Here is a 24,913-nt window from a genome sequence, read left to right as displayed (position 1 = left end):
TAATGGAGTAGATATGAAACTCAAACTCAAGAGAGAGTATTTGGTGGTGGTGGTAGGACTAAGGTCACATAATGGCCATGGTAATTATGGTGACTAGATAATCTAGTACCATATTGGAAGGGTAACATAGTACCATATTGGAAGGGTAACATAATGGTGACTCTTTTTTTTTCCCTATATATTTTACCATAAATGATCAATTGCTAGTGGAGAGTAAGGTCATGAATTCAAGACATGATGAATACCAATAAATAATATTAAAAAAACCTAAAAGAAACATACAATATACAACAAAACTACAAAAAAGATATAAATTTTACCTTTGTACATTTAACATTTATCCGTTATTGGTTATGTTCATTGACTTACAACCATAATTTGTTCATGCATTGATATATAAAAATAACGATAAAGTTTTCTCTTTTAAGTAATCTCATACAATTTATTACGCGACTATTCACAAGTCAATCCAATGCATGTTAAATTACATAATTTATTAAATTATATAAACAAGTTAGAAAACTGCAAAGTACATCGTATGATTACAAGTATACATTGATGCTTATTTGACTTATCACTTGATAGGTTAGAGGAAGTTTCCTAATTTCCTCCAACTCGATTTTAAAATAAAAATTTGTCTAATTATTTAAAAATAGTGTGACTTGTTAAAATAATTTAATAAGTAAAGTAATTTAATACACATTGATATCACTAAATACTCATAATTTTCTTTTGGGGAAAATATACCATACACATAATATCTATACTTTTGAATCAATATTGGAAAATATATATTCGGGAGTTCGAGTTTTTTTTTTTGCCCTTTGAGTGAAAAGTTTGAGATAATTTTTTTTTTCTTTTTTGCTGAGGAGTTAATCTTTAAAATAATAATAATTATTATGCGTGTCAACAAACTTCATCAATCTCGATGAATAAGGACATTTTATCTATTTTTATTTTTTGAGTAAAAGTTAGAAATGAATAAGGAGTTAAAAGGACATTACTGGCAAAACAAAACAAATGCACACAACTTTTGGAGGACAGTTTCAATCGGCGGCAGTACGGAACTCCCGGGATTTCAACAGTCTCTTAATACGTGTCTACTTTCCCGTTAACAGCTGTCCCCACAGAAAGACAAAGATTTTTTTATATATAAAAATTTATTTTTAATATTTGAAAAAAAAAGAACAAAAGAAAAACCAAAATCCTTTTATAAATATATTGCGTAGATAACATTTTTACACTATTTTGACAATAAATTCTAAGTGTTAGATTATTATAAATTTTTAATTTGAAAGAAATTACTTTATTATGTAGCAGCAATAGCCCATAATAACTTGCAATTTAAGATTCATTGTAAAAATATTATAAAAATGTTGTAAATGTAATATTTTTTGTTTTTAGATAAACCATAATTCTTATTTTAGGCAAATCATAAAACCTCTGAAACAAAAAATACAAAATTAAAAAAAAAAATGCTATATTCACAAACTATTTTACAATATTTTTACAAACTAATAATGTTGCCAACTTTTTATTGGTTTTCATTTAAGCCTACAATTAACAACGACATTTTTTTATTTACTAATAACTACTCATCACATCAACCGTTTGTAAATTTTGTTGTAAAAAAGTTTGTACCTTACTCAAATAAAATAAAATAAAATAAAATAAAAGTAGTTTTTTGTTTTTGTTTTTTGAAACCAAGTAAAAAAGTAGTTAAATCTGGCCTAATTTTATAAAATAAAATAAAATAAAATTCTGGCCTAATATATATATATATATATATATTTTTTGGGTGATAGAATCTGGCCTAATTCTTGATAGTACAGTACAGAAAACTAAACCAATTTTCAATATTTTCTGTTTGGCCAGACTGACAGCTAGAATATTAAAAAAATAAAACAAATTAAAAAATTAAAAAAACAGAATAAACAAAACCAAAGCAAAAACAGGGAAAAAGTGAAACAGAAAAAACGAAAACAGCGAGCAATAAAAGAAGAAAGAGCAAAAAAAAAAAAAAAAAAAAAGTAGAGACAAACAAAGAGACACGACCTCGTCGTCATCATCATCATCATCGATCACCGATCACCGATCACCATCACAAATCGATCTCTCTCTCTCTCACATCTTCTTCTTCCTTCACAAGGTCAGCTCTCAGATCCCATTTCTTCTCTCTGCCTAGATCTTTTCGTTTTTTTTTTTTTTTGACAACAATGAGTGTGATTATCATTTTTTAGACTTGATTTGTGTTTTTTTGATTTGGGTATTTGGGTATTTCTTAAAGGGTGTTTTTTGTTTTTGTTGATCTTTGATTTTTTATAATAAAAAAGAACAAATTTTGAAGATCTTTAGGTTCTGGGTTTTCATTTTCATTTCACTGTCTATCTGGTTTTTGGATTTTTTATAATGGGTTTTTGCTTGTTATATGATTTATTTGTTTGTTATGTGGGTTTGTGAAGTTGATTTATATGTTTTTTGGAATGTGGGTGTGTTCTGAATTGGTTGTATTTTCCATTTTCATTTTCTGGGATTTGTTTCAATTCATTTTCTAGGATTTAGTTATGATTTCTAGGAATTGGGGTCTTATGTTTTTGTTTGTTGTGGTGGTTTTTTGTCTTGTGATTTGTTGGTGTTGCATGTGTGTATCAATTGTGAATTGGTGAGTGGAATTGTGGGCTTGTGGTTTTTGGGACAATTATGAGCGTGGCATTTCATTTTAAAGATTTAGATATTAATTTTGAAGAAAACCATTTTATTGGGTTCATCTTGGTGATGTTTGGCAGTTTGGTGGACTAACTATTCTTGCACATTGTTTATCGATTATTATTTCGATAATTGTGAAGAACTCTTTTGGGGTATGTGTAGATGATATATACATAATAGTAAGGGGCTAACGTTTGTTGCGGGAAAATATGATATTAATGTTTATACCAATGGAATTGGACCAAATGAATAATTTATCCCCATCAGTAAGGGATTGAAAATTAGGGCTCGGGTTTAATCTTGTATGTGTGCCTAAGTTGTGTATTTGACATTAGGGCTCAGGTTTAATCTCCTAATTCAATTTGAATGAAGTGGGGAATTCTAGCCAAAATTTTCATTATAAGAGTTAAGAAGTTTGGAGATAATTCTTCTATCCGAAAATTGATGTTTATAATTGGTTGGTTTGTGGGATGATACCTCCTGTTCCTCTTTCAACTCTATATATTTTGTAAAGATAAGAGGAAAAAAATGAGTGGAATGTTGAATATTTTCCCTTATATTACTTTTGCGTGCATGAGAACAATGAGGTTTCTTGACAGTTGTGCTATAAGAAGTTTCCGTATAAGAACCACAAACTTTTTAATGAAAGATTTCTTTATGGTTGGTTTGCATCCTTAATTTATTTAAGTGTGAATTAGAAGATGCAAGGCCAAGGGTTTCTGTTTTTGAATTATATCAGCTTAAAAATCTCTGATCACATTTTATTTTAATCAATATGATGTAGTTTCATATGGATTAGCTGCATATATTTTTTTTCTAATGCTAAAAAAATAATTTTTCTTATAATTGTTGCAGTAACATTTTTGGCTCGTTTGAACCAGAAAGATGTCTCCAGCATCAAAATCCAAGTCTAAATCCAAGAGTAAGCCCTCTGCAGGGGCAACCAAGGAACAACAGAAGACTTCTTCTAAGCCTTCTGGATCTAGCAACACTGGGGGTGGTAATCCAGCAAGTGCTTACAATCCAGTCTCTGGAACATTCCATTCCATTGAAACATCATCTGCTGCCACTTCGCCACCTTTTCATGACAATGGTCGTTATTGTAATATAGATGATACAGATGAACATTCTAGTAGCCCTCATGGAACGGTATCGGAGTATGACTCAATCTCCAACAATGGCAGCTGCTCTGGTGAGTCTGAAGACCCAAAAGATAAAATAGCTCATTCTACCCCACGGCAAGAGGCAGTACCTGGTTCTGACAATGACAGACGAGAGAAGATCCGTCTGAAAAATGAGAGGAAGCACCAGCGGCAGAGAGAAAGGCGGGCACAAGAGTTGCATGACCGTTGCAATGGCTATCTCATGTCAAGAAAGCTGGAAGCACTATCTCAGCAGCTTGTGGCAATGGGGTTCCCTTCTGAACGGGCAACGTTGGCTCTGATGTTGAATGAGGGCAAGGTAGAGGAATCAGTCACCTGGCTTTTTGAGAGAAATGAAGAAGAAAATCACCAAAATGATAATACGAACCTTGGGAATCAGGCCAATTTGAAGATTGATATTAGTGAAGAGCTTGCTCGGATTTCAGCATTAGAGGTGAGATACAAATGCTCAAAGCAAGAGGTTGAAAGAGCTGTTGTTACTTCTGAAGGTGATCTTGATAAGGCAGAAGATACATTGAGAACACAGAAGCAGGAACAGCATGCTACTATGTCAAAGCCAGAGGAAACGGCTGGAACAAGGAACCTGATAAGACCACAAGAAATGCCTGTAGCTTCAGTTACAATACAGCAAAGAAGAATTGAAAGGGATTATAACTACCCCCAGACAGCTATGGCAGTGCCAGCATTTTCAGAACCTGGGAATAGGAACCTACAGATTTTAAAGGCAAATCATCTGAAGGCACTGGCAGAGAAGAGGTGGCTTGCTATGGGAGCAAACCCTTCTGCTCCATTGAATTTGGCACCACCTATGCAAGTAGCACCTCCATCAGCAAAAGTGGAGGCACGACTTGGTGTTGTTGGAAATGATGGAAGAATAATACAGCAAGGAGCAGTGAGGGAGCCAGTGGTTGTGATGCAGCGCCCCCAGTCCATAAATGCCAAGCAAAACCCTGTTTCTAGCATTAGTGCGTCAGCATCAGGAGCAGTTCCATGGTATGCAAGCAGTGTTCCAGGTGTTGACAACATAAGGTCAAATGGGAAATTCATGCAAAATCAGAGTGCAGGGAGCTTTGGTCCGGAAAATCAGCGATCAGAGCAGTTCTACCATCAAGCTCCTTATAAAGAATATCCATTCATGTTTGGGCCAGTGGATTCCACATCAGCTGGCTTGGGGGGCTCATGGAGCACAATGGGTGCATCTTCACCTTCACACTCAGTTCCTTCTGAGCCTCGAGGTTCATGGAACACAATGGGTGCATCTGCACATTCACTTACAGTTCCATCCTCCCTCGGGCTGTTTTCTGGTCAGGGTTCAGCAGGAACATTTGGCTCACCTGCACATGTGGATTGGAATACAGGGGGGTTAATGCCTGAGTTGGACTATACCAGTATAGATTGGACTTTGGATTACCCTTCATCTGCCAAATCAAATGGACTATGGCTGGGGCTTTCTTCATTTTTGAGGAATAGTTCAGGCATGAGACTGGGCAATACAAATGGCAAATTCATATCGGATGGTGGAGTGGCTACAGAAACATCATCTTCTGCTGGTTTGAATGAGTGGACATCTCCCTTTGCAGGCAAGGACATCTTCAGTGCACCCAGGCAGTTTGTTTCTTCTCCATCTCCTTAGGACTAGGAATATGACTTTGGAGCAAAAGGAGAAAATGTAGACAGATGTGGTTGGTTTGGGATGGCTGTGTTGATGGTTGTTTCTGGTTTACTAATGAAAATGCATCTGCTAGTTTCTGGCTTATTATTTGGTTTCTCACTTCTTTCTTTTTTCACCTTTTCAATTCATTTAGATACCTTTGCATTAGTTTCATATATGCACTACACTTTCAACCCAGGTAACACGAGAGAGGTGACTATTACATAGTTTTTCGTCTGCCAAACAAGGGCATCCATGGTTCTTCTACTTTGGTTTTTGTCACATGCCCGCCTCACCCCCCACCCCCCAAAATGCCGTGGTAAATGCTGTGTGTGTTTAATCCTTCGCTAAAAACTTCTGATGATTGAAGGTTACAATCCTGCTTTTGAATTGTGAGAATTGCTTTGAATTGAAGTATATTTGAACTAAAAGGCCAAAGTTGATCTCAGAATTTAAGACGTAATTGCATTTAAATAAAAGTTTCATAGAAATAGAACCTCTCCCTTCCTCTCCCGGCATTTAATCTTCACCAGGTTGTAGTTTATGCAAGGATCTGTGAGTACCAGGATAGTATCCATAACGCTAGTATACCTGTTTCCTCTTGTATAACTATTAACTAGTAGCCTGTGCACTCTTCTATCGATTTTCAGTCTAAGCTTCAATCAGTGCATAACAAATTACTAGTTCTTCATATTTTTTTTGGAAGTGCATTTATATTGATGTATACCCGCGTAAATTAAGCGTTGAACATAGAAGATTACCAATCAATATCAATCAACCACTATAATGTAAACTAAATTGTAGTATAACAACTTAAGGGCCACATGAAAAGATGTTTAAGTATGCTATAGGTTGTTTTCTCTTTAAATTACTCCATTGACAAATACTTCTTATTGATTAGTGCTTACTATTAAAACGATGCTGGCGTACTAGGTGCAGCAAGCCAGGAATTTTAGTCGAGCAGGCATGAGGTATGGATACCATCATACCAGTCTATAATATACATATATATATATATATATATATATATATATATATATATATCATCAATTTCAGCATGGTGACAATGCTTGACATAACCTACAAATATGATACGAATTTTTGCGGGTTAGTATTTAGTATATATTGGTTCATGTCATAATGGATGGACATGCTTTAACACGATTTTAAATTGATTGATTTTGTGTTGTAATCATCCAAAATAACCTAATTCATATAAATAAATAAATATTTTTATTTAATAGAAATTTGAATTCTAAGTATAATTGAAGAATGAAAGAATTTCAATGGTTATATTGATAACTTTTGTAATGAGAGTTTGAAACTCTAAATTCCTGAACTTTTTTACTCAAAACAATGAAAACAAAACTCTATTGTCATCTTATTTTCTTAGACCGTGTACTAAATGAGTTGAAATAGGTTTTGTTGTGTCAACTAGCTAATAAAAAAGTTGTATTGAGATGTTGACACAATTATTAAAATGGCTATGTTATGGTTAAGACATTTTTTTGAACACATAAACATGACCTCCCAGCATGAATTGCCACCCTTTTTTAACTGAAATTTTTACTCTTGCCTTTGTCGGGATCAAAAACTAGACTATCTCGCACCAGATCCAATAGTTGAATTAGCTAGCTTTTACATGTTCTTATCTAAATTGATCATCAATATTACTTTTTTACCTCATTTTATTTATTTTGTTTTGTTTTGTATATAGACTTTCTCACCAATTCATAAACCAAAAAAGGAAGTCCACTACGGTACCACCACGCACCCCTTATGAAACAAACAACACACGTACATACATAGATCTCAAAACTTCTTTAGGAAGCAAAAAAAATTCCCTTCTCTCTATTTTTATTTTTTAATGGTACCCAAACAACAAAATGGAACCCCAATGGTGGGGTAACAATGTTTGAAATGACTCACAAATAGGATATCCTTTTTTTCTGTGGGTTAGTGTTTAGTATAAATTGGTTCATGTCAAAGTCGATGGACATGCTTTAACACCATTTTAAATGGACCAATTCTATATTGCAATCAACTCAAAAATGACCATATTTATATTTAAAAATGTCACTTTTATCTAATAGAAATATGAATTCTAAAAAATAATTGAAGAATTAAAGAATTTCAACGATTGTATCCGTAACTTTTGCATTGAAACTCAAGTCCCTAATCCTTTAACTCAAAAAAATAAGGGAAAAATCAGTCATGTTAGGGCTGATCTATGCATTTTCAATTAATCAACACAACATCTCAACATGAATTGCCACCTTTTTACAGCCTAATTTTTATTCTTGCCTTTGTCAGACTTAGAAACTAGCTCGAATGCATAAACAATGTTACATAAAAAAAAAAAAAAATTAACAACATTTTTTATTACAGTTGAGTTGACCAGTTCTTATTAGTTAATGAAATTTTTTGTATTATCTCTATATATTAAGAAGATTAAAAAAAGATAATTATAACTTCAAAAAATGTCAAAAGTACCCTTAATGTAATTAGATAATCATTTTTCCTTAAAAATTAGCACACTTGATACAATTTTTTTTCCTAAAATTAGTACATACTAAACACAGCAGTTTACGCTATTTCAAATCCTAAATTTTGGTTAAAAAATTCCATTAAAAATAAAAAAGAGAATCATATCACATGTGTGGAGTGAGGAGGCTAGTTTATTTATATATTTTTTTTGTGTGTATAAAGTATAAAACTTCCTCACCAATTCATAGATAGACCAAAAACGAAAGCCCACTACTTCTTTACCACTTTCTTGTGAAACAAACAACAATGCTGACACCGTGACACGCATAAATCTCAAACCTTCCTTAGGAAGCACAAAAAAAAAAAAAAAAAATTTCCCCATCAACAAAATCCCCATTTCTTCTCATATTTTTAAAGGTCTGAACATCCCTCGCAAAACCCATACACAACACCACCAACAACAGAAAATGGAGACCCAACAATTCCTAAGCTCCGTCCTCTCCCAACGCGGGCCTTCCGCTCTCCCATACTCCGAAGACACCAAATGGCTAATCCGCCAGCACCTCGTCTCTTTAACCTCCGCATACCCATCTCTCGACCCCAAAACCGCCACCTTCACCCACAACGACGGCCGCTCCGTCAACCTCCTCCAGGCCGAAGGCACCATCCCGGTTTCCTTCCAGTCCGTCACCTACAACATCCCGATCATTGTCTGGCTCATGGAGTCCTACCCCCGCCACGCGCCCTGCGTCTACGTCAACCCCACGCGCGACATGATCATCAAGCGCCCTCACCCTCACGTCAACCCTTCGGGCCTCGTGTCAATCCCTTACCTCCAGAATTGGATCTACCCGAGCTCCAACCTCGTCGACCTCGCCCGGAATCTCAGCCTCCATTTCGGCCGCGATCCGCCGCTGTACTCGCAGCGCCGGCCGAACCCTAACCCTAGCCCTAATTTCAACCCTTATACCCCCACTCACGCGCCGGCGGCGGCTTACACGCGCCCTGCGATTCCTCCGCCGCGGTCCTACCCGGCTTCTCCTTACGGCGCCGCCGCCGCCGCGGCGGCGGTGCAGACGGAGGATCCGTCGGAGGTGTTCAAGAGGAATGCGGTGAACAAGCTCGTCGAGGCGGTGCACGGCGAGGTTGTTTCGATGAGGAAAGCGCGTGAGGCGGAGATGGAAGGGATGTTCAACGCGCAGGCGGTGCTCCGGCACCGGGAGGAGCAGCTGAGGAAAGCCGTGAAGGAAATGCACGACGAGAAGGAAGGGTTGGAGCAGCAGTTGCAGATGGTTCTGATGAATGCGGATATTCTCGAAGCTTGGTTGAGAGAGAACGAAGCGAAGGTGCGTAGCTTCGGAGAGAGTGACGTGGATGTGGACGACGCGTTCGAGTGTATGGACGCGTTGTCGAAGCAGATGATGGATTGCACGGCGGCGGATTTGGCGCTCGAGGACGCCGTGTACGCCCTCGACAAGGCGGCGCAGGAAGGCGCGGTGCCTTTCGATCAGTACTTGAGGAATGTGAGGCTCTTGTCACGCGAGCAGTTCTTTCATCGGGCCACCGCGACGAAAGTCAGGGCTGCGCAAATGCAGTCTCAGGTGGCTAATATGGCTGCCCGGATTTCGCACTATGGTGGGGAGCCTGATGCTTTGCCGCGTGTTCGAGCTTGATTTTGATTTGCTACACGCTGCATTGTAAGTTGGAAAAGTCTTATAGTTTTAAGGTCATGTGAAAATTTGTTTTTCAAAAATTGATTTTTAGATTGTACTTAATGATATGTATGTACGCAAATATAGGTTTTTGGATATGATATGATGGAATAATTGATGGGTCAATGTCAAAATTTTGTTATGTTATCTATATTTACTTGTGAATTTAAGATAAGGTCGTTTCGGTTAAGATGGGTTTCAGAGCTTAGTTGCAATTGTTTGGTTTGGTTAGTTCTCAATTTGTGTACTGAGGAGTATTTCCTGGTGTAATATGTTTTTAGTTTGAGTTTCCTGTTTTTTATTTATAAATAAGTTATCAACTTGGTGAGTGTACTTATACATGTTCTTTTAGATGATCTCTTGATGCCAATCAGTCCTCACTCTAATGGCTCCTACTCTAATTTTAAGAGCAAGGTGGAAGTTGAGCTACTAACGTATCAAAAAAAAGAAAAAGAATCTTCTAATAGGGTTTGGCTTATCTCCCTTACCTTTCCAATTGGACATGTAGTTAGTCTCTCCTTGAGATAGAATGATGTGGTAGTGGGTGGCAGTTTCTTATTAAAACAAAATGAGATTCCGGTTAAAAAAGTACTGGAGGTAAGCCAAACCTCTTCTAATAAATGTGACCTTGTTAAGGAGTATTGATTTTGTGGTTCGGCTTTTGCATTGAGATGCTCTGGTTTATTGTGCAAAGCATAATGCTGATGATTCTTCCATGAGTCATTGCACTTATTTCAGATACTAGAATCTTTTCCTGACATGCTAATCTTTCTGGTGAAGATATCTTACCATTGGATGTAGAAGTTACTACTTTCCGCATTTCAGTCACCCCATGTGCTTAAGATTTAAGCAATAGGAATTGATCTTTGTTGGTATTCTATTAAATTAGATATCTTCATTATATGAATTGTCTTACAAATGAGTCCTTTGATGTAAATTTTGATCACCTTATATCAAAGGAAATGAATGGTAATCTGTTACTTGCACATAATATCCTTTGAGGGAAAATTCATTTTAAGTCATTTGACAAATCTTAGAATCCATGTATGTCTAGCTTTTCAACAAGTCTGTCCTGTAATCCTGCACCTTACTAGGTTGTTATTCAAAAGGCTGATGTTTTTATTTGTTCTGCTTTTCTAGGATCTGGACATCAGTTGGTGTCGCTTAGAGATTTTAGTCTATTAGTAGCCACTATATTATAAGAACTATAAGTAGGATGAACACTGACATAAGCCCGGTTCTACCATTAATACAACTTAACTGTATGTTTGAATGTGAGTTGACAGGGTAGAGGAGATGGGAGAGGAAAGGAAGGGGTGGTTGGAATATGTTGTAATTAGTGTATTGTGAGCTTATTATTTAGATTTATTTATATATCAATAGGGTAAACAAGTGCAGGTTGATGCATATTATATGATGGAATAGTTGATGGGTTAATGTCAAATTTTTGTTATCTTTCTTTACTTGTGAATTTAAGATAAGGTCATTTCGTTAAGATGGGCTTCAGAGTTTGGTTACAATTCTTTGGTTTGGTTTGTTCTCAATTTATAGAATTCTCTAGTGTAATATGTTTGCAGTTTGAGTTCTTTGATTAAAGCAATTGATGATGATATCTCTGGCATTTGCTCAATTTTATATATATATATATATATATATATATATATATATATATATATATATAAGTTTAAGTTCCCCGTTTTTGTTATAAATAAGTAAACAACTTGGTGAGTGTACTTATACCTGTACTTTACTGTATGATCTTTTGATGCCAATGAGTCCTCGCTCAAATGGCTCCTACTCTATTTTTAAGAGCAAGGCGGAAGGTGAGCTAATAACCTATCCAAAAAAAGAAAAAGAAAAAGAATCTTCTAATATATGTGTGACCTTGCTAAGGAGTATTGATTTTGTGGTTCGGCTTTTGCATTGAGATGCTCCAGTTTATTGTGCAAAGCATAATGCTGATGATTCTTCCTTGAGTCATTGCACTTATCTCAGTTACTAAAATCTATTCCTGATATGCTAATCTTTCTGTTGAAGATAACTTCCCATTGGATATAGCAGTACTACTTTCTGCATTTCAGTCACCTCATGTAATTAAGATTTAAGCAATAGGAATTGATCTTTGTTTGTATTCAATTAAATTAGATATCTTCATTATATGAATTGTCTTACAAATGAGTCCTTTGATGTAAATTTTGATCACCTTATATCAAAGGAAATGAATGGTGAATCTTTCACTTGTGCAAATATCCTTTTTAGGGAAAATTCTTTTTGTAAATCTTAGAGTCCATGTATGTCTAGCTTTTCAACAAGTTTGTTCTGTAATCCTGCACCTATTTGATTGTCATTCAAGAGGATGAAATTTTTATCTGTTCTGCTTTTAGGATCTGGAAATCAGTTGTTGGTATTGTTTAGAGATTTATTAGTCTATTAGTAGCCACTATATTTTAAGAACTATTAGTAGAATGCAACACTGACATAAGCCTTGTTCTACCATTAATCCAACTTAACTGTATGTTTGAATGTGAGTTGGCGGGGGAGAGGAGATGAGGGAGTAAAGGTAGAGGTGGCTGGAATATGTTGTAATTAGTGTGTTGTGAGCTTATAAAAAAAAAATTTAGTGTGTTGTGAGCTTATTATTTAGTTTATTTATTGTCTGGCAGTCTCTACTGCTGCATGGAATTTTGGTCTTGTTAACTCAGAGTTGATTTCTATCTGAACTGAATGGCCAAAGGTTTATGAACCCAGCCTTGCTCATCTTGACAATCTGAAACTGCTGCTGTGTGCATTATTCTATAAAGAGTTCACACTGTCTTGGTGTTCAACTAGGTTACCAAAGTATGCCTAGAAACTTTGCTGTTAAAAAGTGATGTCGTTACTGTGCAATTCTTTTGATAAAGGGATGTTAAAAATCTAACATAGGAGGCCACAAGGTGGAGATCATATTTTGTACTTCAACAATCTATTCTCTTGTTAACAGTTTTAAGAGAGCCATTTTGAGATGATTTCATATACTTGTATGATCGTTATTAATTCTGTAGTTTTGCTGGTACATGACATTATTAATCATTTACTTTTGCTGTTACTTAATTTAACTCACACAAATATTTTGGAATCTGAATATTTGGTAGGTGCCTTCTAATTGCTGCATTGGAAATGTTCTGCAAGGCTTGGACGTCTAAGACCAGAAATATTCTATGTGCCACGTACTTGATCCACAAAAATACATGACAGTATGTGAATATATAACTATGTACATATTTTCTTTCGCAAATGAAATTTGTGTATCATGTATTACAAACATGACCTTATTGCAAGGGAATTTTCAGTTTCAATCCCTTCTTAGATAAAAAAAAAAGTCTGTTTTCATTGGTTTGTATATTTGAGATCCATAAAAAGCTGATCTCAATTTTATTGGGATTAAGGCTTTAGTTAAATTAATAAATATTCTTTATATTCTTGTCGCTTCTGTATAATTTTGGCAATGTTAAGCCTAAAAATAGCATTTGCCTTAGCTTCACTGTGCGGTTGTTTGGAATTGCAACTTGGCTGAATCTTCCCCTTCCTGTTCAATTATCACACGGATTTGGTATTTCACTTTTTAATTTTTATAGATGCATTCTCTTCTCTTCATATACCCAGCTGACCTATTTAATTAATTAAAAGACCATCTTACTTAAGAAATAAACACAATTACTGAATCAACATAATGGATGATTGTATCTAGAACTATCGAATGAGGTTTTGTTTGACCCTTTTTCCTCATAGAATGCTTATAGTCTGGGACTGTGGGTATGAAGAGACTAAGGGTTCGTTTGGATATATCTGAAAATTGAAAACACTGTAGCAAAATAATTTTTAAATGTGTAAATAGTACTGCGATTCCATTTTTAATTAAAAGTTGGCTGAAAAGTGCATGTACTGTTTATGAACAGTACTCACACAGTGCTGAACAGTATCCAATGTCCCTGGTTGAAACCCGTGCACAGGAAAAAAAAGAAAAAAGAAGAAGCTGAAACGTTAAACGCTGGACCGGTTCAGCTCTCCAAACCAAGCCTAATACTAGGGATGATGTATGGATACTACCAATTACTGTTGTCAGATTTTTTGATACCGTTTAACTACTGTTGTTAGTAGTTGCTCTAGTGACAAAGCATTTGCTTCTTCTGTTAGCTAACATTTGGCCAAAAACCAAAGTAGCTCAGTTAAGTTGCTATACATGCTTTTTGTGTGCCATAGTTGAAAAGGTGCAGATGATTGTACTGAAAACCATCAAAGAACTAAGAACTAGGTTTATGATGTGGGTTCAGGATGCTAGTATGGCTGATCAGGATTCACCTTCTATATAGTGCAAGAAAACTCATGCTTTCATTTGTCTCTTCTCACAGTAAATTGCAAGCATTTAGTAGTTGAGTTTGTTTATGCTTGTCTTATGGGATATTGGAATTCCAAGTGTTATATACTTTGTGATTCCAGTGTCAGTGGGAGAGACTCTTTACATCTTTTTCTTTGGTTCCTTTTATTCCTTGTCTGTTAAATTATTCTTCACTTCAATGGAAACTTAATGTGGCAGAAATTTCTTATGCTTCTTAATGTGGAAACTTAATGGAAACTTTAATAGGATTTTAAAAAAAATGTCAAAAATGACAAAAAATTGTAAAAAGTAAAAACAATGTTGCAAAAAGTTAATGTTAACGGGCACCTTACGGTGTTCATTAACACAACCCTTATAAAAATGAAAAAAAACATGCGGACTCTAGAAGTAGTATCTGGCAACCAAATCATATCCATGATATTTGAGCGTTGGGATCAACCGTTGTGCATCATCATTCAATGCTAATGCTAATGAAAGAAGCATGATCTAATATTAACTACTCCGAAAACCATTGTGTATCATCATCACTCAAATGTTAGTGAGTTGGATCTAATGCGGAACTTTAGCCGATTGTGCTGTTGGGCAGATGAGGAGTCCAAAATTCAGATGCAAAATGTCTTAACTTTCATTAAAATGGACCGAAACAGATTGAACCAGACCAAACGGACCAAACTTGACCAAATAGATAAAAAATATATTCAACAAAATTTTCACATCACAGATTCTCAATTACTGAATTACATATAACGTTCGAGAAAGTACAACTTAAACTCACCACAACACAATAACATTTGGAAGGGTGTGCAAACAATCTGTGAAACATTCAGTCATTCACAGTGGAGAGACTTTTAGACTTTTCCTTCTTTACGCTATGTTTGAATGAAAAATAATATGTAAAGATAATTTTTTATATTTTTTAATGTTTCGTAACATTAAAAAAAAAAAGAAAAAAGAGTCAAATGAATACTATTTTTTGTCAATATAAAAAATATGACTTAATTTTAGACATAACAAGCTAAAATAAAAGAAATTAAATAATTATTTTTCAACTCATTTAACGTTGTTATTAAATATAGAAAAATAAGATATATATATATATATATATATATATATATATATATATATTAAAAATGACTTAGTTTCTAGAAAACATCAACACAAACCAAGCTTACCAAGAACTAGATTATTATCTTTTCAAAAAAAAAAAAAAAGTCATTATTTCTCACTTTGTAAAAGTTGCAACTTGTAATAAGCACTTCATTTTTATTTATTAAAAAAAAAAAAAGACAAACAAACAAACAAACAAACATAGAGGCAATTTTCCAACTAGCATAGAGAGAGGAAACGATATAATAAGTTAGCATGTGGCGGAAATTAAACTGAAAAATAACATCTCGAGTGTTTGAAACTCGAGTTCGGTGACAAATTCGAGCTTCAAACACTCGAGTTCTTGTGTAGGACAGTCGTCTGATCTGTGAAATAGTATGATCTGAAACAAAATGGTGGAACTCGAGTTTTAAAAACTCAAGTTCCACGGAAAGTGTTACTTCCCTCTGAAAGAAAATGGTGGAACTCGAGTCTTAAAAACTCGAGTTTTATTTTGAAATTCAAATTTTAGACACTCAAGATGCTAGTTTCTCGCATTATTTTGAAGCCTGACAACTAACTAATTTTTTTTTATATTTAAAGTTATTTGGAAAGAAAATTCAACAAACATAATTTTGAAGAATTTCATCCTAAACTCAAACGCCACCGCAAATGTAAAGAAAGCGAGATAGAAAGAAGAAGAAGAAGATGATGAGCTCTTCTTCACAGTTCTTGCACCTCACAAACAACAAACCTCCATCACCACCAACTCCTCTCTCTAAACCAAACCTCACTTCTCACACTTTGTCCCAAAGAACCCACATTCCTTCTCATGTCTACAAGCACCCTTCAGCTCTCCTCCTCGAGCTCTGCACTTCCATGAAAGAGCTCCACCAAATCCTCCCTCTCATCATCAAAAACGGCCTCTACAGCGAGCACTTGTTCCAAACCAAGCTCCTCAGCTTGTTCTGCAAATACGGCAGTGTCAACGAAGCTGCTCGTGTTTTCGAGCCCATTGAGGATAAACTCGACGTGCTCTATCACACTATGCTTAAAGGGTATGCTAAGAACTCCTCGTTACACAACGCCATGTCGTTTTTTGTTCGAATGAAGTGTGATGATGTTAAGCCTGTTGTTTATAACTTTACTTATTTGTTGAAAGTTTGTGGTGATAATGCGGACCTTAGGAGGGGTAAAGAGATTCATGGGCAGGTGATAACTAATGGGTTTTCGTCGAATGTGTTTGCAATGACTGGGGTTGTGAATTTGTATGCTAAGTGTAGACAGATTGATGATGCGTATAAGATGTTTGATAGAATGCCTGAAAGAGACCTGGTGTGTTGGAATACGATTATTGCTGGATTTGCGCAAAATGGGTTGGCAAAAATGGCGTTAGATTTGGTTTTGAGGATGCAGGAGGAAGGGCAGAAGCCTGATTCAATCACGGTGGTGACTGTCTTGCCTGCCGCTGCAAATATTGGGTCTTGGAGGATTGGGAAGTTGATTCATGGGTATGCTATAAGAGCTGGGTTTGAGTTGCTTGTAAATATTTCTACTGCTTTAGTAGACATGTATTCGAAATGTGGGTCGGTGGGGACTGCTCGGTTGATCTTCGATATGATGAAACAAAGGACTGTTGTTTCATGGAATTCCATGATTCATGGGTATGTACAAAGTGGAGATCCCGAGGAAGCAATGGCAATTTTCCAGAAGATGTTAGATGAAGGGGTTGAACTGACCAATGTTACTGTTATGGAAGCTTTACATGCGTGTGCTGATTTGGGTGATCTTGAGCGGGGGAAATTTGTTCATAAATTAGTGGATGAATTGAAACTTGGATATGATGTTTCTGTGAAGAACTCTTTGATATCCATGTATTCCAAATGCAAGAGAGTTGATCTTGCTGCTAAAGTATTTGAAGGCTTGCAGGGCAAAACCATTGTCTCATGGAATGCCATGATATTAGGTTATGCTCAAAATGGGCGGGTAAATGAGGCTTTAAATCACTTTTGTGAGATGCAATCCCAAAATATAAAACCAGATTCATTTACATTGGTGAGTGTGATTCCTGCTCTTGCAGAGTTGTCAGTTACGCGTCAAGCAAAGTGGATGCATGGACTTGTTATAAGAAATTGTTTGGACAAAAATGTCTTTGTGATGACTGCTCTTGTTGACATGTATGCTAAATGTGGAGCTATTTGCACTGCAAGAAAGCTCTTTGACATGATGGAGGAGCGGCATGTGACAACATGGAATGCTATGATAGATGGATATGGGACTCATGGCCTTGGAAAAGATGCCGTTGAATTGTTCAATGATATGCAAAAGGGAACCATCAAGCCAAATGACATAACTTTTCTCTGTGTTATCTCTGCTTGCAGCCACTCAGGTCTGGTGGAAGAGGGTCTCCGCTTCTTTTCCAGCATGAAGGAAGAGTATGGTTTAGAGCCTGCCATGGATCACTATGGAGCTATGGTTGACCTTCTTGGTCGAGCTGGACAGCTCAATAAAGCTTGGGATTTCATTCAAGATATGCCTGTTGAGCCTGGGATTACAGTATTTGGTGCCATGTTGGGCGCTTGTAAAATTCATAAAAATGTTGAACTGGGTGAGAAGGCAGCAAAAAAACTGTTTGAATTAAACCCAGATGAAGGTGGGTACCATGTACTGCTCTCGAATATATATGCCACAGCTTCAATGTGGGACAAAATGGCCAAAGTGAGAACCATGATGGAGAAGACTGGGCTTCAAAAGACTCCTGGCTGCAGCCTAGTGGAATTGAGAAATGAGGTTCACAGTTTTTATTCTGGAAGCACGATCCATCCCCAATCCAAAAGAATATATGCTTTTCTTGAGACATTGGGAGAAGATATTAAGGCTGCTGGTTATGTGCCTGATACTAATTCAATTCATGATGTGGAGGATGATGTTAAGAAGCAGTTGCTCAATAGCCATAGTGAGAAGCTGGCTATCGCGTTTGGACTGTTAAATACCAGCCCGGGTACAACCATACACATCCGAAAAAACCTCCGAGTTTGTGGTGATTGCCATAACGCGACTAAGTATATTTCTCTTGTGACTGGGCGGGAAATCATAGTGCGTGATATGCATCGGTTCCACCATTTCAAAAACGGAACTTGTTCTTGTGGAGATTATTGGTAAAGTTGCCAAGGCTTTAGTGTTGATTCTTGAGAGTTGATGTACTAGCTAAAAAAATGATGATTTACTAGGAATGGGGCCTCGGGGTACAGATAAAAGAGTTCCTTGGATGAATTTTGGTGTTTCCATATTGTTACACATCATGATATTATTGACAATCTTCCCCAAACTGTGCAAATTAGTATCTTAATAAGAGAACAAACAGAAGGTCTGAAAGTTGAGCTGCCATTTTTCTAACCAACAAACATTAAAAAGGTACATCTTGTAATAATCAGATCATAGTTGATTAAGTTATTGTAATTTTTTGCCCTTTGCCCAATTACTTCTGAAATGAAATATGTAGTCTTTATGAAAATCCTTATATCAAATTTAAGCTTCTTCTTCTTCTTTTCCTCCGGGAGTTCCTTCTCATTCACCTTTTATATATATATATATATATATATATATATATATATATATATATATATATATATTTATTGGTTTAAGCAGAGTAATCCCTGGTACTGATTTGAAATGGATGGAGTATGTTCTGAGTTACGGGCCAAATTGGCTCTGGTCATGTAAAGGTTACCACCCGTCCTTCCATATTAAAATTCACAATCGTTGAATTTCTTTTTTTCTAATATTATTATAAATGACCTCCCGGGCTAATGTATTCACTATTCATTGCTCAGTCTTTACCTTAAATAAACAATAATTTAGTGTCAAGTAGGAGATGCCAATTATTTGCTGTGAACTAAAACTGTAAGCCGGTTCAATACAGCTCTAATAATTATGATAAAAAGAAATGAAATAAGAGAGAAAAAAATTCCAGGATCAAATTCATTTTAGTTTTAATTTCAAAGTGGTGACATAAAGTCATTTCTCCCACGTTGCAAAATCAATTCATCTTCAGTAAAGATCAACTTGGAATTAGAAGTTCCTCCCAGTAGAATCAGCACCAATATTATAATTACGTTTCTGAAGTCAACAGCAATGATAATAATAATAATAATAATATTATTATTATTATAGTAATGATAATAAGACGTAGAAAGAGCATACCAATTGTTAAAAAGGCACAGCTTAAAACATAATTAAGAACTTGTGAAAATTTTAGTGTCTACAATATGCAGCATAGTACACTTGAGTGTAATGCTCAACCCAACTGCTCTAATCTGTCGGTCGCGTACCTCTTTGCTAGCATCCAATGGAAATGGAAAAACAGTTGTAAACAAACCAACAAGGCTGAAAAGGCCTCAACAGTCGACAACACAGCTATTTCCAGGTTTACAAAAGCTAAAGGGGGTAAAAAGCAAGAAAATAAATCTTCTTAAGCCTACTGCTAGTTTGATAGCTTCACTTTCAAAACAGGCAGCATGGAAGCCAGAACATGTCTCTACAATCCTAGCCGCTTGCCAATTATATTCACCCTGTGAATATCTGATATCTATACAGTCACCTCCGAAAACATCAACAAAAGATGGTTCAAATAATGTGCAAACATCCAGAAAACACCAACAATATCATGAGTTATATACCCCAAAAGTCCTAAGACTTGGCCCTACTTTCCCTTCCACCACCAGAACTGTCGAAACAAATATGTCTTCCTCATTCGAGGGTTGTAAGTCAAGAAGGCTCTAGCTTTGACAGGGTCAGCATTCAAATACTCAAAAGCATACATCTGTTTAGCCTCTTCCAGGCCATCGATCTCCATCACTGCCTGTAATAGCTCATGTGAGTCAATTGAGCATTTGCTTCGCTCCATAGAATCAGCCAAGCGCCGAATGCTGGATGCCACAGCCAACATTGCATCCTGAAGAGCCTCTGAGCCCCGTGACCGTTTTGGGATTTGTCTGAGAGGCTGGGCCATAGGAGGATCTTGAGTACCATCTGGCATTTGGGCATACTCCGGTGTTCCAGTATATGACTCTGTCCCATCTGTGTCGCTTAGTTCTTCTGAACTTGGAGAAAGATATGAGACAGAGTCATCATCACAATTCCTGAAATCTGTTGGATGGCTTCCGTCCTTCATCTTAGCCCAACGACTAGGGGCTTGGTAATTCCCACAAACAATCTTTAGTTCATCATACATCTCTATCTGTTTACCTCGAAATCCTCTTGCATCAGGGTGTGCCTACGCCAATGAATCCATGAACACCAACAGGAATATTGTAAACAACAGTATGACACATTTAAAAAAAAAAAGGGGGGGGGGGGGGGAGGGGGGAAGACTTACTGCCACATATCTCTTCCAAAGATCATCACTGTCACACTCAATCATCTTCGTATTTGGATTCCACTTGAATCCCTCTTGACTTAGCATATCCTTCATTGCCTTATACCTCTTCTTAATTGTCTTAAGTCGATTAATAACTTTCTGATTGTTCAAGTTCAAGTTAAAACGAGAGTTCACAGCAATACAAGCAGCAGTGTAAGCATTTTCATTAAAACATTTGTCAATTTTGTTCCCATTTCTAGCCTGCACAGCAAGGGCTTCAATAAGGCACTTGTCCATTGCAATTGACCATACTACATTCCTTCCTTTGTGCTTCATATCCCGTCTTTGCCCTTGAAGGTCATATTGCTCCATTCCTAAATCAGTAAAGGACAGATAAATATATTTTGTGCCACATGATAAAACAGAATTCAACATGCCAATTGACATAATAATCATCTCTGTGATTAGTAATAGAAAATGCAAATGACCTAGTCCAACATTATCAACATGGATCATGTATTAATTACATGGCATCTACTTCACTTTATTAGGATCGACAGATAGATGGCCTTTTAGTCATTAATATCAGATTCAAAGAGAAAAACAATTACTAAATTGATAGATTGTTGCAACCATAGCAGCATATGAAGTGAAAACTTGGTTAGACAGTTCCATTTTATGTTGTAAGTCTTTGCACTAATGTATGGGTACTGAGTTTTCAAGTTATCATCATCAATGCTAGATAATATGGCAATGAGGTTAACTCAAATGGAACCTTCTCCCTTTGTAAGAGCAAGGTGGAGAGTGAGGTTGTTGACCACCACAGGTGCAATCCATAATCAGCTTGCAATATCTAGAACTGTAAATTTTTTAAGGGGAAAAAAACTTATGATCTGTGATTCTACTTCATTTTCTTTATTCCAAAATGCTTCAACAATATAAGCATTTAAACGGCATTCATTATTTTATTCTCTTACCCAATAAACTCACAAACAAGCAAAATTGTAAACCACAATCTAGAGGCTCCCAACACCAATTCAACTCACAATGCATTTTATAACGCATCTTTGGTTAAGATATCCTAGATAATCAACTGCTATCTTCCAATTTTATAGGACCATAATCTGTTTAGCATGCTAGGAAGTTAAATTATATTTGTGCTTATAAACACTCAATTCCCAAATTCTTCTTCAGTACAACATTATTCTAATTACCCTTTTCTTTCTTCTTCTCAGCAGCAGCAACTTAAATTTGAGCAAAATTGTCAACCATGGGTGGAAGGTCACAAAACAAACCAACTGGCCATTAATTTGTGTAAGTATAAAGTCTTGAGTATTAGCATACGCTTAATTTATGAGCAATGAACAACTTGAATGCGGGAATAAAGTATAAATCCATACCCCTTTAACACCATTAGGTTAGCAGTTCATGGCTAACCTTAGATCTGGCCACTGCCAGTGCATACATATATTACCAATATAATTTGCCTCTTGATCTATTCAATTGGGGATGACATGTGAACATATCCATATTACATATTATGCCCAACAAGTCTCAAGGCCATTGGCATTGTAGATAGATGTAGAACAGAAGCTTCCTCTCCTGTATTAAATTTAGGTTTGCAGAGTGCATCCAATGTCTTTTAGCACAAAACTAAATATGTTGGACACATACAGTAGACTTACAAAACATTGATGAGAGTTCATAAGCAATAACATTTCCTCCCTCTAAATACATGTATATTTTTCTTTTTTATTGTTAAGTTACACAAGTACCCACTGAATTTTGAAACATTACCTCACCCTCCACCTCATTGTTTTATGAAGGGAGGAAGTGCCATGTGAGCTTAGAGCTCATTGACTACATAGATGTAACCAACATACTACAGCCCAATTCTTATTAGACCGAAATCAGTAACCAAAACCTATAACTCAATCTGAAAAAAGGCATTCAGCTAATTACATATAAAAATTATAAGGCATTCTTGAATCAAATCAGGTTCAAATGCAAATCATTTTTACATGGACTAACATGCAAGTGTCAGTGGAAGTCAAGTCATATCTTACAACATTCATTAGCAGTAAAAAGTACATAATATAAGGCATAAGTAGGAAGGCAATTCACCAAAAGCATTTTTTTTAAAGCCATTACCATGTAAATTTCAGAATTGACAGCATGGAAGTCAACATATAATTCTTGTGAATGTTATCATGTTTGAACATTTAAGCGATTGAAGATTCATCAATGTCACGTTGAGCTGGGCATAAGTAAGAAGGTAATTTCACAAATTGGAGGCCAAGGAATAAAGAACTTATTAATCGTGACTTCCACTTTATATTTATTATGGAAAGCTTTAACTAATAAATAATTGACTGTCTCTACTAAAGCACATATTTCACCCCTGCCCCCTCCGTTCTACTTAGTGCCATAACGCCATGTACACTAAACAAGAAAATACAGACGAAGTTCACTACAGATGCTCCCCTCCCCCTGTTTACCAAACCAAAACAGAAATAATTAACTAACCCCAACAACTTGTGCTAGCCACTGAGCCTAGTCACCTCGGAAGCATGGACATGGATACAGGTACAGGTTCCGTGTAAGGGTGCGGGTGCTAGACAAGCAATTTCTGAAAAATTACAACATGACACATATTTGACCCCTGCCCCCTTCATTCTACTTAGCACCATGACACCATGTGCACTAAACAAAAAAAATACAGAAGAAATTCACTACAGAAGGACATGGATACGGGGTACCACAGGTACAGGTGCGATACGAACAATTTCTGAAACATCATAACATTACATGGCGAGAACAACACCGGTACAACAACCCAAATGAAGTGTCCGTGCTTCCTAGCTAGAAACAACTCTTGGGTTTCTCCTAAAGTTCAATAAAGCATATCTTCAGACAGTTTTTCGGGAATTTAAAGATCATTCACAAGCATCCAGTCAGTCTTTTTGGTTTTTCATAGTGTTTCAAACCCAAAACACACAATATAAGAACAAATTTCAACTAAGTGGTGTCATGCAGCAATTAGTCCACTAATACCTCAATAACCACACAAACATACACATACACATATACAGAAAAATCTCACACTTTCTATTACACAATGAAACCAAAAAAAAAAGCAACTAGTACAACATAATGCCCACCCAATAAAATTTCACAAACTATCTCACCCATATATTTTTCATCCAAAAAAAAAAAAAAAAAATTTACAACAAAAACACAAACACAGAAAAAAAAAGAAACTGCATGCATGGATTCACAGAGAGAGAGAGTGATACCTGAGTCAACGGAGAGAGGAGATTCCGATCTTCGGAGTGGTGGAAATCTCTCGCCGGTCAGATCGCCGTTTCCGACTTCATCTGATCGCCGGAGATGAAGTGATAGAGTCAAGACGATGAAGGAGAACGACTACTTCTGCTGCTGCTGCTGCTATCACTATGGCGGCTCATTTGGGAGGATAGGGTTTTTTTTTTTCTCGAGAAAATAATGTTTGAAAAAAATTTTCTCGACAAGCACTTTCTCGAAAACCAAACGCTTACGAGAGAAAAGTTTATTTGAGGTCATTGGTTAACGTACACGGCGGTTTGGTAAATTATAAGACTGTCCTATCAGTATCTGCCACGTAAGCGAGAAGAGTCAACACATAGCAAAATAAGTATTGAAGATTAAAAGCATCGGAAATTGGGAATTAAATTAAGCATTTTACTGTTGCAAATGGAATAATTTATGCAAAGTGAATCCAGATGTTGAAAAATGTTGATTCAAAGAGAATATATTGAATATTTGGATTCCAATCTCTCTCTCTCTCTCTCTTTCGGATTTTTGTGTGTTTTTTCCTTAGGGGTATCATGGACTATTATGTGTGACCCACATGTTATAAGAGAGAAGATGCGCGTATGATTCATTTTATTTAAGAACCAAGAAGACATAATGCATAATTAAAAAAACAAAAAACAAAAAATCATTCTCCATGGGATGATGGTGTCGTGCACAAATCAAATTCCAATCGGTCTTGTTCAAAGTAACCAAAATTTTCTGTTCCAATAAGTTGACTCCTATGAATAACTTCTTATTCCACTTTGATTTAAATTTTAGTCCATTTCGCTCTATTCCACCAATTTTGATCCGCTTTGCTAAATTTTAGTTAAGATGTGAACAAAACTTTTTTTCTCCTAGGTATTTTTTTTAATTTTATAATTTCCTTATTATTGAATTTTTTTTTCTATCAGATATTATTTCCATGTGACATTTAAAGAAATTTCAGCTATTAATTTGATTCGATCTTTTTTTTTTTCTTGATTTGATTATCGAATTTCAGTTCTATTAGGCTTGATTCGTTCTAAATTAATGGGCTAC

The 24,913-nt window shown here is 36.0% G+C and overlaps 4 protein-coding genes across 4 annotated transcripts; 3 read left to right on the top strand and 1 right to left on the bottom strand.

The window, feature by feature from the left end:
• The first annotated feature begins 1,963 nt into the window (after positions 1-1,963).
• Positions 1,964-5,625, top strand: LOC142617327 (uncharacterized). The gene is made up of 2 exons (XM_075790120.1): positions 1,964-2,149; positions 3,562-5,625. Exon 2 carries the CDS (start codon positions 3,592-3,594, stop codon positions 5,500-5,502), a length of 1,911 nt encoding a protein of 636 aa, XP_075646235.1. The 5' UTR covers positions 1,964-2,149; positions 3,562-3,591; the 3' UTR covers positions 5,503-5,625.
• Positions 5,626-8,263: 2,638 nt separating this feature from the next.
• LOC142615729 (protein ELC-like) lies at positions 8,264-13,179 on the top strand. Its single transcript, XM_075788522.1, has 2 exons — positions 8,264-9,704; positions 12,851-13,179. The coding sequence occupies exon 1, from the start codon at positions 8,475-8,477 to the stop codon at positions 9,678-9,680; it is 1,206 nt and encodes a 401-aa protein (XP_075644637.1). The 5' UTR covers positions 8,264-8,474; the 3' UTR covers positions 9,681-9,704; positions 12,851-13,179.
• Positions 13,180-15,818: 2,639 nt separating this feature from the next.
• Positions 15,819-18,729, top strand: LOC142615728 (pentatricopeptide repeat-containing protein At1g11290, chloroplastic). The gene has a single exon (XM_075788521.1). The coding sequence runs from the start codon at positions 15,889-15,891 to the stop codon at positions 18,340-18,342; it is 2,454 nt and encodes an 817-aa protein (XP_075644636.1). The 5' UTR covers positions 15,819-15,888; the 3' UTR covers positions 18,343-18,729.
• A 657-nt stretch (positions 18,730-19,386) lies between these two features.
• Positions 19,387-24,079, bottom strand: LOC142618041 (uncharacterized). The gene is made up of 3 exons (XM_075791020.1): positions 23,836-24,079; positions 20,558-20,913; positions 19,387-20,455 (listed from the first exon to the last, which is right to left on the bottom strand). Exons 2-3 carry the CDS (start codon positions 20,909-20,911, stop codon positions 19,883-19,885), a joined length of 927 nt encoding a protein of 308 aa, XP_075647135.1. The 5' UTR covers positions 20,912-20,913; positions 23,836-24,079; the 3' UTR covers positions 19,387-19,882.
• Between the last annotated feature and the right edge of the window lie 834 nt (positions 24,080-24,913).

This window comes from Castanea sativa, chromosome 11 (genome assembly GCF_040712315.1).
Source record: "Castanea sativa cultivar Marrone di Chiusa Pesio chromosome 11, ASM4071231v1".
Classification (NCBI taxonomy): Eukaryota; Viridiplantae; Streptophyta; class Magnoliopsida; order Fagales; family Fagaceae; genus Castanea; species Castanea sativa.
Note: the sequence above shows the minus strand (reverse complement) of the source record. Positions and strands in the feature narration are given on the sequence as shown.

Excerpts from the sequence above, each read along its gene's own strand:
- LOC142615729 (XM_075788522.1), top strand. The coding sequence starts at position 8,475 with ATGGAGACCCAACAATTCCTAAGCTCCGTCCTCTCCCAACGCGGGCCT.
- LOC142618041 (XM_075791020.1), bottom strand. The coding sequence starts at position 20,911 with ATGGAGCAATATGACCTTCAAGGGCAAAGACGGGATATGAAGCACAAA. Across the intron at positions 20,456-20,557 it reads TTTGGAAGAGATATGTGGCA|GCACACCCTGATGCAAGAGG; the intron begins GTAAGTCTTCCC and ends TCATTGGCGTAG.
- LOC142617327 (XM_075790120.1), top strand. The coding sequence starts at position 3,592 with ATGTCTCCAGCATCAAAATCCAAGTCTAAATCCAAGAGTAAGCCCTCT.
- LOC142615728 (XM_075788521.1), top strand. The coding sequence starts at position 15,889 with ATGATGAGCTCTTCTTCACAGTTCTTGCACCTCACAAACAACAAACCT.